The following is a 13,983-nucleotide window of genomic DNA, read 5'->3' as shown; positions in this document are numbered from 1 at the left end:
CACATGCAGTTTTCTATATGACATCCGCTCATCTTTTGGTACAGTCCAGTCCAGAGAACTAGATGTCGCTGTACACAATTGGAACGCCATTGTGGATCAATATTGCAATTGAAGTTAATGGCGAGAAGGAGCTCCGTTGAGCCAAAATGGCGTCTGGGCAACTATGTTAAACACTGACACAGGGGTTAACACGTTTGGTACATTCCAGGTGACTAGCGTACAAGATGGCAGCCCCGATGGACGATGAATTTGAAGATGCGCCTGATGTTGAGCCACTGGAGCCTACTTTAAAGAACATTATAGAACAGAAATCACTCAAATGGATTTTTGTTGGTGGAAAAGGCGGCGTGGGCAAAACGACTTGCAGGTGCGTTTGTCAGCAAATGTTTCTAACCTAATGGTGTGTTGTCACGTCACCTCAAGCTAGCAAGCTAGCTAGCCTCATTCATGTTGCTGTTAGCTATTAATGCGTTAGCATAACATGATTTCAGGATTACCGTTTGAGTTGCAAACGTTGCGACAGGTTTTGGAACTCCTAAAAGGAATATTTATCACGCGTTTAAATAATATAAGAAATCCGGCGTTATGTGATATCAATAGTAAAGAACTCCCTTGGTTCAATGACCGGTGAACGAAGATGCTTCTATCAACAGCAAGTTAATGCTAACATAGAAGACACACCAACAACAAGAAATATTGAACGGCATAGAAGTTAGTTATATGAAGGCAAATGTGACGTTCCACCGCGTCAACTTGCCAGGCACACGATAGAAACGCTTAACAATACTGTGAGTATGCTGTCGCACATTTTAACTGCCCCTTAAGGTGTGTTAACCCTAAAAAGGCTGGTGGTAGGAAAACGCTAACGTTACCAGTCGAAATCTGCATCAGTTTAGCCGGCTTGTTAGCAGGCTAGTAGCGACTATTTTAGTGAGCAGGCCTCGCTTGCTGTAGCTGCTACTGACTCATCAAGTGGCTTATTGGTTAAACGAGTTTTCAGCGAGAGCAATCTGTCTACACAGGACATTAGTATATATACTCTAGGACATACCATCTGTCTACAAGGACATACCATCAAGAGAATCTTCAGTCACACGTAATTAACTAGATAACTGAATAGAGAACTGTAATTTCTTCCCTGTCATGATGTAAACGTCCCTCGTCCTCATTATTATTCCGATGATTTCGAGGTTTTCTCCTCCTTTATGTTGACATGCAAATTAAATGATGATCATTATAAAACAATGAGGCGTTTTCTCACGTTGTGCAGCTGTAGCCTGGCGGTCCAGTTGGCATCGGTAAGGGAGAGCGTGCTCATCATCTCCACGGATCCTGCTCACAACATATCCGATGCGTTCGACCAGAAGTTCTCCAAGGTGCCCACCAAGGTCAAAGGTTATGACAACCTGTTCGCTATGGTAAGTTCAGTAATGTTCGTCATATATGCTACGTATTTTACACTTAACTGTACCTCCTCACCAACGCCTGCATTTGACCCATCCATGGTTAGTGAAAACACACACACTAGGAGCAATGAACAGTGAATACACACAAACGCCCAGGGGTGCGTTTCCCAAAACCATAGTTACTAACTAAGTTGCAAAGTTAGCAACGTTGTTGGTTGCAATGCAATTTTGCATTGCCAACCAACTAAGTTGCTAACAGGTTAGCAACTATGGTTTTGGGAAACGCACCCCAGAGTGGTGGGATGCCAGCATTAGGTGTCTCTAGAGCGTTCACTTTCCCGACACAGGCCCACATGGGAGAGTTGGATGTTTAGAGCGTTCTCTCTCCCGACAAAAGCCCACATGTGCATGGGAGAGTTGGGTCTCTAGAGCGTTCACTCTCCCGACACAAGCCCACATGAGTTCAATCACACTGGTCAATCACTTCCACCACCCATATTTTTCCTGTTAGTTTGGGGATCGAACCCAACGCCCTTCAGTCCAGAGAGACAGACAGAGAGACAGTCAGAGAGAGAGACAGACAGACAGACGTGAGGTTTGGGGTCCACTTGGTATGCACAACTACATGAAATGGGACAAGCGTCCAACTGAACAGCACTTCTTTCTTCACTGTGACAAATATGAAAATGTAAGACGGACATTCTTCCCCATATTCCAAATTGGTATCCCACACTTTCAAGATTGTGACAACAATGAAAAAATGGCTATACTTCATGGTGAAGGCCCACACACACACACACACACACACACACACACACACACACACTCATTCATAATCATCCTATTATTACTCTTCTACTTCACTGCTGTTAATTCTAAATATTTTATGTCCACCCCACACTGATGCATCCCCCTCCTCTTTATGTATTTTTTAGTTTTTCTTTCATGGTCTTATGTTATTGTGTGTTGTGTTGTATGTAACAACAGCTTTGGCAACACTGTTCCCATACAGTCATGCTAATGAAGCAACTTTGAATTTGAGAAACTGCCCAGCATGTGTGATTAGTGCGTGCATCCACGTGCTGATGTGTTAACTGTATTTATGAGTGATGAGCCTTGTGTGAGGGGGGATGTGTGGGATCATTTTGGCATTAATGTGTGTGTGTGTGTGTGTGTGTGTGTGTGTGTGTGTGAGTGAGTGGTCAGTCCTCCTCTTCCTTCTCCTCCTCCTCCACCACTTTGTTTACCCGTAGCTGAGCTGTAGAATTGATTAACACGGTGATGAGAATTTGGACTTGTCGTGGTGTGGTGTGAGTTAGGGTCTGCAGTGGATGTGTTGGATGTTTATATTTGTGTGTTTATTCAGTCTGCCATCTAGTGTTTTGTGTGTGTGTGTGTGTGTGTGTGTGTGGAACTTGTAAAAAAAAAAAAATAATATATATAAACTTAATCACTCTCACTCTCACTCTCTCTCTTTCTCCTCCTCTGGTTACCTCTGTCAGGAGATTGACCCGAGCCTTGGTGTGGCCGAACTGCCTGACGAGTTCTTTGAGGAGGAGAACATGCTCAGCATGGGCAAGAAGATGATGCAGGAGGCCATGAGCGCCTTCCCCGGCATCGACGAGGCCATGAGCTACGCCGAGGTTATGAGGTCAGGAGGAGCCCCACACACACACACACACACACACACACACACACACACATACATATATATATATATATATAAATACAGACTCATACATACACACATGCGCACATACACAAATGCACAAACACCATGTCAATACTCTGGGTCTCGCACGAATCAACTTGTACGTTGACAAAATGTAAGATCAAGGTGCTTGCGCAGGTCTGGTAAAGTATGAATATTTAATAAAAAAAAGTCTTGCTCTTAGTAAAACAGATAAAAAGGTTAACAATGTGTAAATTGTTCAAGGAGGAGGGGCATAAACACCTTGTAGATCAGTGTTTCTCAAAGTATGGTCCGGGGACCACTGGTGGTCCGCAAGCTATCCCAAGTGGTCCGCGAGCAGACGTGGTAAAATATAATATAGATGAGTTGTTTGCAATATTGAACCAACTTGTATGTTAAACCAAACAGTTCTGTAACACTGTCCATGTAGCCTAAGATATGCCAGTTTAAAATATATGAATCCTATGACACAATAAGAAAATTGCAAAGGCAATAAGCAAGGTGGTTCAGTGAGTAGGTCTATTGTGTAGGCTAATACTGTATATTGTTGAAGTAGGTCTAATCTTTTATTTTTTTAGCTAGGTGGTCCGTGCGTTTCTTTTTTATTGGTTAAGTGGTCCTTCGTCTGAAAAAGTTTGAGAAACACAGCTGTAGATCAACAACCAGACAGCGTCTAGAAAGAAAGGTGAGGATGAGAGGTTTGCCTCAGTGTAGTTTCTATTGTGGCCACTAGGGGGTAGTTGTCAGCCACAGAGAGCTCTTGTGATTCATGAGCTCTTGTGTGGTGGTTCTTCCTCCAAAGTGCCAGCTCAGCGTTACCCCTCGAGGGCAGTTTCTTGTACGTCGTCGTTCAGCCCCAAGGAGTGGCGTTTGTCTGGCGATCGCCGTTGCTGCTCTGACACACTGGCCAATAGAGTCCCGAAGTGTGACATAGCGTTTCCATGACGGCAGAATCACTGGATCTAAACAAACTTTCGAAGTGGCATAAATACCATTGAATGTAGACATGTGGCATCATTTCTAGCTAATAAAAATAAATATATCCATTTAAACGTGTTTTACCTGCTAGGCAGCAGCTTAGCCACATAACACGGATTCCATGGCAGGTTTAATAGAAAGAAAGAAAATTCCAGTGGATATTTCACGTCTTCTCAAAGACTGGAGGCTGTTAAGAGCAACGTTTTTTGCCAAAAAAATAAGGGCAAAACACGTCCGTGAATTTAAGGATTTTAACCGCATGCTGTGAAGTTACATGTAGGTCTCTTTTACGGAGGAAACCCATGTTAAAAATAAAACTGTAGTCACGAATTTGATCGTGTAGGTATGAATATATGTTGTGGTATGTGATTCCTACAGTGTAAAAGAAATATACTAACGTCTTAGAAACGTTGTAAAATTATTGAAATAGATTAAGAAAGCCACCGCTATGGTGATTTCTAATGGTAGATTGATTTGTTTAGATCCAGTGAAATTGCTGCCTTGGCAACGCTACGTCATGGCTTCGGGACTCTATTAGCACTCTCCTGACACGGACATGGAGTGGCAGGGTTCCGGGCACCGATCGGACTGGGTGGCAGTTACAGGCACTGGCCGGTGACTCTGTGTTTCCCTCTAAAAGGCCTGCTCACTCCTATACTAGAGTTTATTAATATAATTAACGGCCCTAGTGCTGAACAACATTGTGTTTCCCTCTAAAAGGCCTGCTCACTCCTATACTAGAGTTTATTAATATAATTAACGGCCCTAGTGCTGAACAACATTGTGTTTCCCTCTAAAAGGCCTGCTCACTCGTATACTAGAGTTTATTAATATAATTAACGGCCCTAGTGCTGAACAACATTGTGTTTCCCTCTAAAAGGCCTGCTCACTCCTATACTAGAGTTTATTAATATAATTAACGACCCTAGTGCTGAACAACATTGTGTTTCCCTCTAAAAGGCCTGCTCACTCCTATACTAGAGTTTATTAATATAATTAAAGGCCCTAGTGCTGAACAACATTGTGTTTCCCTCTAAAAGGCCTGCTCACTACTATACTAGAGTTTATTAATATAATTAACGGCCCTAGTGCTGAACAACATTGTGTTTCCCTCTAAAAGGCCTGCTCACTCGTATACTAGAGTTTATTAATATAATTAACGGCCCTAGTGCTGAACAACATTGTTATGCTGCCTGCTGGGCCACACTGCAGCTGCTCCAGCACCAGTCAGTAGAAGTGTGTGTCTGTCTGTGTGTGTTTGTCTGTCTGTGTGTGTCTGCGTGTCTGTGTGTGTGTCTGTGTGTGTGTCTGTGTGTGTGTCTGTGTGTGTGTCTCTGTGTGTCTTTGTCTGTGTGTGTGTGTCTTCGTGTGTCTGTCTGTGTCTGTGTGTGTGTGTGTGTGTGTGTCTGTCTGTGTCTGTCTGTGTGTGTGTGTCTTTGTTTGTCTGTGTGTGTGTGTCTGTCTGTGTCTGTGTCTGTCTGTGTGTGTGTCTGTGTGTGTGTGTGTGTGTGACTTGGGGACTCTAGGCTAGGTGAAGGGCATGTCTATGTGACTGTTCCCAAATGTGGCGGTATCATGGATGGGCCCACACGCACCCATCCCGGGAGCATTGCCCTGAGGAGCAGACCTGGTGGAAGGATGTGAACACCAGGCCCCTCCTGTCCTGGTCTTCAGTCTGCCATCTACAGCGTTTAGTGTGTGTGTGTGTGTGTGTGTGTGTGTGTGTGTGTGTGTGTGTGTGTGTGTGTGTGTGTGTGTGTGTGTGTGTGTGTGTGTGTGTGTGTGTGTGTGTGTGTGTGTGTGTGTGTGTGTGTGTGTGTGTGTGTGTGTGTGTGTGTGTGTGTGTGTGTGTGACTGTTCCCAAATGTGGCGGTATCATGGATGGGCCCACACCAGGCGCTCCTGTCCTGATGGATTGTTTTACACTGCGCTAAACTGAGCCACACAGACCGGTGTTTCCCACACGATGACTAATCTGTGGCGGGGCCGCCACAAAATCAAACTGGTCCCCACACAACAATAATGTTCTATGTTGTACTATTTAAATTAGATAAAAAATCCTTTCATTGAGCTGCGCTTTTTACACACACAGCCTTTCCTTGCACCCAATCCACTCCTTGAATCCAATTCTGTGGGAAACACTGCAGACGTTTCTAAGTTGACCCCTCCCTCCCCTCAGGTTAGCTAGCACCGCGACGTACCAGCTGGCTAATGTTACATTGACAAATCATACAGAAATGTCACATGACATTACGTAACATCAAACTAATACAGAATCTTATAATAGTATGTGCAGGTAAAACATATGTACACACACACACATACACACACACACACTAACATGAGCTACACCGACATTTGCTAAGTTAACCCCTCCTTCTCCTCAGGCTAGTGAAGGGGATGAATTTCTCCGTGGTGGTCTTCGACACGGCCCCCACAGGCCACACGCTGCGACTCCTGAACTTCCCCACCATCGTGGAGAGGGGGCTGGGCCGCCTCATGCAGATCAAGAACCAGATCAGCCCATTCATCTCCCAGGTAACCAAATCAGTAATCAAATTCACCACAAAGGTAACCGCTGCCCAGTTGCCTGCTGGGAAATGGGGTTTTCTTTGTCTCTTTCTGTGTTGCTTTCTAGGAGGTCAGGTGTAGTCATGACTACACATCAGCAGTAGTAGTAGTAGTAGTCCATAGTTCATCTTTATGGATAGTTCTGTAGATGTCTGCTTTATGTACAGTAATTCCCTGTCTATTTGCTGCAATGTGAATACACTGCATGCCAGCATGTGGGTTTACACGGACACAATCGGAATAGAAATTACACATATAAACGCCTTTTTTTGGAATAAAACTGTCGATCCGATCTGAGCTTTAATCGTAATGAAAGGTGGTGTATTCTGTTACTATTCCGATTGAACAGCCATGTATATGGCCAATCGGTCTGCCTGCTGAGCACCTGATCGGAATAGAACATACCCCATGTAAACAGACGGATCACACATTTTTCAATCAGAATAGTTGAATCGGAATGACAAACAATGTCCATGTAAACCCACCTAATGTTGCATGTGTGTGCAACGTGTGTTCTCTGCACCCGAGTGTTAACCACAGTGCCCAACAGCCCAAAGAATCAGATTGTGCTTTAATCAGAGAAAAGAATGAACAAAATAAATGCAAATGTAATTTGCAAAGTCGATGTATAAACATTGATTAATAGACAGGAAATGAAAATATCTCTACTATCTACCTACTCTATATGTCTTGTCTACCAATTGTGTTCTTCTCCCCCTAGATGTGTAAAATGCTGGGCTTGGGTGATATGAGTGTCTTTTCTCCCTCTCTCTAGATGTGCAATATGCTGGGCTTGGGTGATATGAATGCAGACCAACTGGCCTCTAAGCTAGAGGAGACCCTACCTGTCATTCGCTCCGTTAGTGAGCAGTTCAAAGACCCGGTAAGCGAGCGTGTGTGTTTGTGTACATGCTACAGTGAGTGTGTGTGCAAGCTAAGTCTGAAAACTTAGTGAATGTGTGTTTTTGGGGATGGGTTTGTCTTCATGTACATTCTTTGTTGTGTGTGTGTGTGTGTGTGTGTGCGTGTGTGTGTGTGTGTGTGTGTGCGCGCGTGTGTGTGTGGCCTCACAGGAGCAGACGACGTTCATCTGTGTGTGTATCGCGGAGTTCCTGTCCCTGTACGAGACGGAGCGTCTGATCCAGGAGCTGGCCAAGTGCCGCATCGACACCCACAACATCATCGTCAACCAGCTGGTGTTCCCCGACGGCGATCGACCCTGCAAGATGTGTGAGGCGCGACACAAGATCCAGTCCAAGTACCTGGACCAGGTGAGTGCGCGTGTGTGTGTGTGTGTGTGTGTATATATATGTGTATATATATATATATATATATATATATATATATATATATATAAAAATGAAGGGAACACTTCAGTCATACACTGGATCAGTACTCTGACACTGTTTGGCTCTCTTTTTTTAAAAGTTTTTTTTTTTTTTTACTTTTTGAGGCCAGTGTTTTATTTTGCAAGAACTGTCAGACATTCTGTGAATGTAGTTTGAGAATGGAGAAAAGGGTGGAAGGTTTTAAAAAAATGTGTTTTAACAATTGTGGAAAACTGTAAGTGTTCCCTTAATTTGCTTGAGCAGTATTATGTTCAAGGGCATGTGTGTAGGCTTTGTGTTCAGGGTTTTCAAAATGGCAGGTCTGGAAAAAAAAAAAAAGAGCCTCAAAACCAGAGTCCCCTATAGAATGTGGAGGTGCACTTTTGCACTTTCTGGTTCCTAAGAAAAAAAATCCTATGAGAGAAATGGGGTTTCGGGAGATTGAACAAATAACACTCCCTAAGTAAATTTAGTTTAAATTAAGTAAATTAACTGCTTGAGAGAAGCCCCACACTCATTCTCTTTTAATAAAAAGCGGCATGTTGTCTCCGTGTGGACCTTAAACCTGTTACATCTTTAGAATATGCCTCTGCCAACACTAAAACACGCCGGACTACAAAGCGTTTCCTAGCTAAAGCAAAGTCCTTTTAGGCAAGTCCCTCCACTCGGCGGCCATATTGCAACACTTTTTGGGCACTTATCGGGCATCTATTTCGGCATAAGCGCAAGGCTTCACGACACCAACCTTGCTCCAGCGTCGAGATCACGACACATGATTGGCACAATGTCTTCACATCACACCATATGATTGGCTCAATGTCTTCACATCACACCACATGATTGGCTCAATGTCTTCACATCACACCATATGATTGGCTCAATGTCTTCACATCACACCATGTATTCACCTGTTGACGTTTTGACGCAGAAGGGGTGGGATGTATGTAGACAATTGCCATATTGACGTTACAAACTAGCCCCATGCATTTCTATGGAGGATTTTTTGAGTGGTGTGTCTCATTAGAAAGTCTCTGGCTAAATGTGTCACACGGCGAGCTGTAGCTGGCTATAGTTAGCTTTACTGATTGAGGATCATGTGTTGTGAACTCGCCGCTGGAGCAAGGTTGGTGTCGTGAAGCCTGGCACACGCGCATTTCTGCCGAATAGGATGCCCGATGAGTGCCCAAAAATCATTGCAATATGACTGCCGAGAGGAGGGTCTTGCCCAAAAGGACTTTGGTATAGTTAGCTTTACTGATTAAGGACCATATGTGTTCTCATAACAATCATGCAGTTAACTTAAGTTATGTGATCACCACTATCTGTTGGAAATTGTAAATCAGATGTTTTAGGCAATATGTCTGTAACATCAAGTTACATGAGAAGAATTTACAGAAGTTACAGAAGTCGAACAGAACACCGATGCGAAGAGTTGATATGGCAAGCCAGTTTAACGTGACAGACTGAAGCAGCGGAGTTGATATGGCAAGCCAGTTTAACGTGACAGACTGAAGTAGCCTATTTTCGCAATTGATAAGCAGCCGTTTTCCACACTCCAAAGTGACGCAGTACCTTAATTCCATAATAATGCCATAATTCAGTTGCCAATACAAACATATACTTGCAATTGGCGCTTGCTAATTTGGAGCATGGGAAGTTTCTTGAATTTCCCCTGGGGATCAATGAAGTATCTCTATCTATCTATCTATCTATCTATCTATCTATCTATCTATCTCTATCTGGGACTGAGTAAAGAGTAATCTCTTTGGATGTCATGGCTACCTTTTAACTGTGCCGCTTGCACCAGGCAAGCGACATGCTGTAGTGCGCTTTATGCTTGCCTCAGACCTCTTTAGTTTTAGGAGAAAAGACAATTGGTGTGGTGCAAGACTGAATTGTAGATATATTTTAACGTGCCAAACTGAATGCCTAGGTTTTATACTGCTACTACTACTATTTTTGTTTATTTAAATACTACTGGGCTGTTGTAAAAAACTAAATTTCCCAGCTGTGGGATCAATAAAGTCTTATCTTATCTTATCTTTGCTAAATTTGCTACGAATTTTCCCCTTACATTTAATAATTTAGCATTAAACGCTTTTTTGTTTTTGTTTTATCCAAAGCGACCTACACATGTCCATTGTATTATGAGGGGCCGGGAGCAACTCTGGGTTAAGCGCCTTGCTCAAGGGCACAACGGTGGAAGCCGTTTTGTCAGTCAGATCTTGAATCTTTGTTTAATTTTTTCTCTCTCTCTCTCTCTCACTCACACACTCACACTCACACACACACACACACACACTCACACACTCACACACACTCACACACTCTCTCTCTCTCTCACACAGATGGAGGACCTGTATGAGGATTTCCACATAGTTAAACTGCCTCTTTTACCCCACGAGGTGCGTGGGGCAGACAAAGTCAACACCTTCTCCAAGCAACTCTTGGATCCCTACAACCCTCCTAAAAAGTGACCCCTCCCTTCTCTCCCTGGCTCTTCAACGGCCGCCACGACCTGCCCACCCCCACCACACATTCAGTGACCTCTGACCTCCGACCCTTGACCCCGTGGCCCCTCTGCTCTCGGTTCAACAGACAGCAAGCCCAGCTCAGCCCAGTCCACTCCAGCTCAGCCAATCCCAGCGCAGCCAATCCCAGCGCAGCGCAGTCCAGCTCAACCAATCGCAGCGCAGCAGCACTAGCCCTGAGGAGCTCAAGTCTGCTCCACACCACACCACACGACCAGACACAACACAACTCGACTCGAAGATTTAATCTCTGATCTCATCTCGCTCATCACCACGACTACGCACCAGAGACGTCCTTCTACTACGATCACCACAGGACTACTCTTTATTCTTTCTTTCTCTCTCTCTCTCTCTCTCTCTCTCTCTCTCTCTCTCTCTCTCTCTCTCTCTCTCTCTCTCTCTCTCTCTCTCTTTGTGTTTTTGTCCATGGGAAGACTTGAAGAGTTTTCATGTGCATATATCTTAAGGAAAGAAAAAAGAACCAATAGACTAATTTTGTGTAAAAGGCTTGCTTTTGATTAATTGATTGATTGTTTATTTGTTTTTGTTTTTGGCTCTTGTCTTAGCCCACTGGTTGTGCCTGTTTAGGTGAGGTCAGGTAGAATGTATAACAGTTACATGCTCAACCCTGCGATAAATACTTGTTTTTAACCTTCAACCAATAGCAGGAGGCCAGGGAGATGACAGGCAGGTGATGGGGGTGTTGTGATTGGTGTTTTTTTTTGGTAGGAGGCCTGAAGACCATTTGGCTTGCAGTGATGTGGAGTAGCAGGGTTCATTAGCACTCTCTCTCACACACACACACACACACACACACACACATTCACCTGAACTCTTCAGATTCCGGTTAATGGTCACTCTTCCCTGTTGTGTGGCCATGACTACGACCATAATCTTCATCACCATCATCATCACCCCCCCCCCCCCCCCCCATTAAACCATAAACCCTCTCTGTTCCTGGTCCAGTCCCACAGCCACAGAGCCGTGATGCTTCACTGGTGCTTGGGCCTCATGTGGACTCTGGCCCTGGCCTCTTAGCATGCCCCTTAAGCTTGAAGATAAGTGCCCCTTATTAATGCTGTTTGGAGTTTTACTTTGTGATTTATAATATATTGTGTAATCATATTTAATAATCATCATCATCATAACAATAATAATAAATTAAGTAATTAGGTGAAAATGGCTGGTGAAATCTGGCTCACTTCATGGCTCCTGTCATGTCTAAGGTGGTGTACCTGCGGTTGCCTACTCGGGTCGTTCTAACCCACGTGTTGATTTCAGAAAAGTGAATGTCGTTTGGTCTTTAATGAGGTTAGCGTGAGTGAATGAGTCTGTCTGTCTGTCTGTCAGTGCAGGAGTGCATGAGGAAGACCAAATCAAATTAATAAATAAATCTGATCTGAAATAATGATAGGAAGTTTTATTTATGTAGCGCCTTTCTCAAACTCAAGGTCACTTCACAAAGTTAACGCAAGCAGAGCACACACAGGACCCATACGCGTGAGATGGCTGTAGCTTCACCTCTAAAACATAGAGAGCATGAATGGCGGAATCCCATTATGACATCACGGCTCTGACTGCCATCACCGAGTGCGGGGGTGTACGTGGGAGTCTGACTGAGCTCTCTTGACTCCTGCTCGGTTTATGGGGTTGGGGAGAGCCGCACTGAAACCCGTCCATCTGTGGGGGCGCTTTGCCCACCTGGACTCATCTTCATCACCATCATCATCATCATCGGTTAGACCAGTGGTTCTCAAACTTTTTTTGTCATTCCCCACTTTGGATTTTCAAGCCCTACCTGATTTCGGACTTTGGTTCCATGTTACATTTCCTATCTCGATCCGCTGGATCAAGATATTTTAATTCATATGTCGGTCTGTTTATGACACTTATGTTTGTGTGCGGCTGTTTTGTTTTGAATTATCTTCCTTGTCAAAAGAGATAGGCATTATAAAGAATAGCTTGTTCCTCACGCCCCACCTGTCATGTCTGTCTCTATTCCCCACTAGTGAGAGAACCTTTGAGAACCACTGGGTTAGACAGTGTATGTTTGCAAGTTTTTTTTTTTTTTGTCTGTCTCTAATCAACTTTGGAGCAGACCAAACCCATAGTCACCTCTTGCACACTGGCCGTCACTATTTAAAACAACATCTAGAAGATTCTGTGGTTACTTTTCTGACTGAGGTTGTTATAGACCTGCGTGTTCGGTGAACTGGTGTCGATACATGACAACACAACCTGTAAAAGTCATCTCTCTCTCTTCTCTATATTTCTCTCCAAAACAGTTCTGTTTTAAATGCCTTTGCTGTTTAGTTTTTTCTTCTTCTTTTCTCCTTTTTTAGAGGTGATAATGTTATGGGGAATCAGACCATAAATGTATAAAAAATAAAATAAATCACTATTGCATCGATGGTTGACTACTTAACATTGTGTAGTTAATTTGCCTATTTACTTATTCAATAGTTGACTCAACCAGGAACAACAAAAAACCGAGTAGGCTAAAGTTTAGCCTAGTCCATCTAGCTAGCCTAGTCTTATTGTAAACAGGAGTCACACTTTTCACGCTAAACAAATCTCTTAATTGGCGCTTTCGTTGTTAAACTGTTGCAAAACAGCGCGGTTACGCTTAACAGGCTTCCCATAGAGCTGCTGCGCTTCCGCAAGCTGACACAGGCACGGTCGGAGACGGAGTCGTGCCTCCCGTTCAGCGCGCGCGGAGAGATATTATGCAAGGTGACAGGGTCAGCGGAGCACACCTTTCATCTGTGGTCCTCAACCTGGACAAACAAGGCTCCCTGCGGGGCCCAGGACGGGCAGGCCGGCCGAGAGAGTGGCTTATCACGGCCAGGGTCAGGCCAAGTCACGGTGCCCGAGGGGCTGAAGGCAGGGAAGTAAGCGCTATTGCACAACAAGTTTGATTTGGTACTTGGCGTTTTCTCTTTTGGATGAAGAGAGAAATTTAGGCTTTACAGCCAAGTAGTCCATGTTTCCCTGTTTACTCTCTCTTCCATTACCGTGGTGCCTGACACAACTAGCCTACACACAAACACACACACACACACACACACACTCTCTCTCTCTCTCTTAACCCAGGCTGCCTACTGTACCCGACCGCACCGCGCAGGGCTGTCGGCCGTGATCCATCAGCGATCTGAAGCGCACTGTTGCGCGTCCGCCTCGAGCAGCGGGACGCGCCGCTAACGAGGCCCTTTGCATACCCTGACTCTCCCCGCGGCGCACCCAGCCCCCCCCCCCCATCTCTCTCTCTCGGCGAGCAGCTCCTAGCACAGAGCGACCAGTCCGGTTCAGCGGAGGCAAACGGACGCGGGTCAGCTCTCAAACACTGATAGACATCACACGCGCGAGCAGCGCGGCCTGGGACGCACCTCTTCCGAACTGTATAGTGCAAATTAACAACCAGTCACGTTTTAGAATAAGGCACAGTGTTTTTTGCTTGTTTGCTTGTTTGAATCTAT

At 44.5% G+C, this 13,983-nt stretch overlaps 1 protein-coding gene across 1 annotated transcript; it reads left to right on the top strand.

Annotated features, from left to right (window-relative positions):
• Positions 1-203: 203 nt before the first annotated feature.
• get3 (guided entry of tail-anchored proteins factor 3, ATPase) lies at positions 204-12,917 on the top strand. The gene is made up of 7 exons (XM_076283152.1): positions 204-367; positions 1,271-1,418; positions 2,909-3,057; positions 6,465-6,615; positions 7,424-7,531; positions 7,722-7,919; positions 10,325-12,917. Exons 1-7 carry the CDS (start codon positions 225-227, stop codon positions 10,451-10,453), a joined length of 1,026 nt encoding a protein of 341 aa, XP_076139267.1. The 5' UTR covers positions 204-224; the 3' UTR covers positions 10,454-12,917.
• Positions 12,918-13,983: the final 1,066 nt, after the last annotated feature.

This window comes from Alosa pseudoharengus, unplaced genomic scaffold (genome assembly GCF_046254945.1).
Source record: "Alosa pseudoharengus isolate Yale_2024_CS ecotype anadromous, Long Island Sound unplaced genomic scaffold, YU_APseudo_1.1 YU_APseudo_1.1_scf_1, whole genome shotgun sequence".
NCBI lineage: Eukaryota > Metazoa > Chordata > Actinopteri > Clupeiformes > Clupeidae > Alosa > Alosa pseudoharengus.
This window is presented reverse-complemented; position numbering and strand designations above follow the sequence as displayed.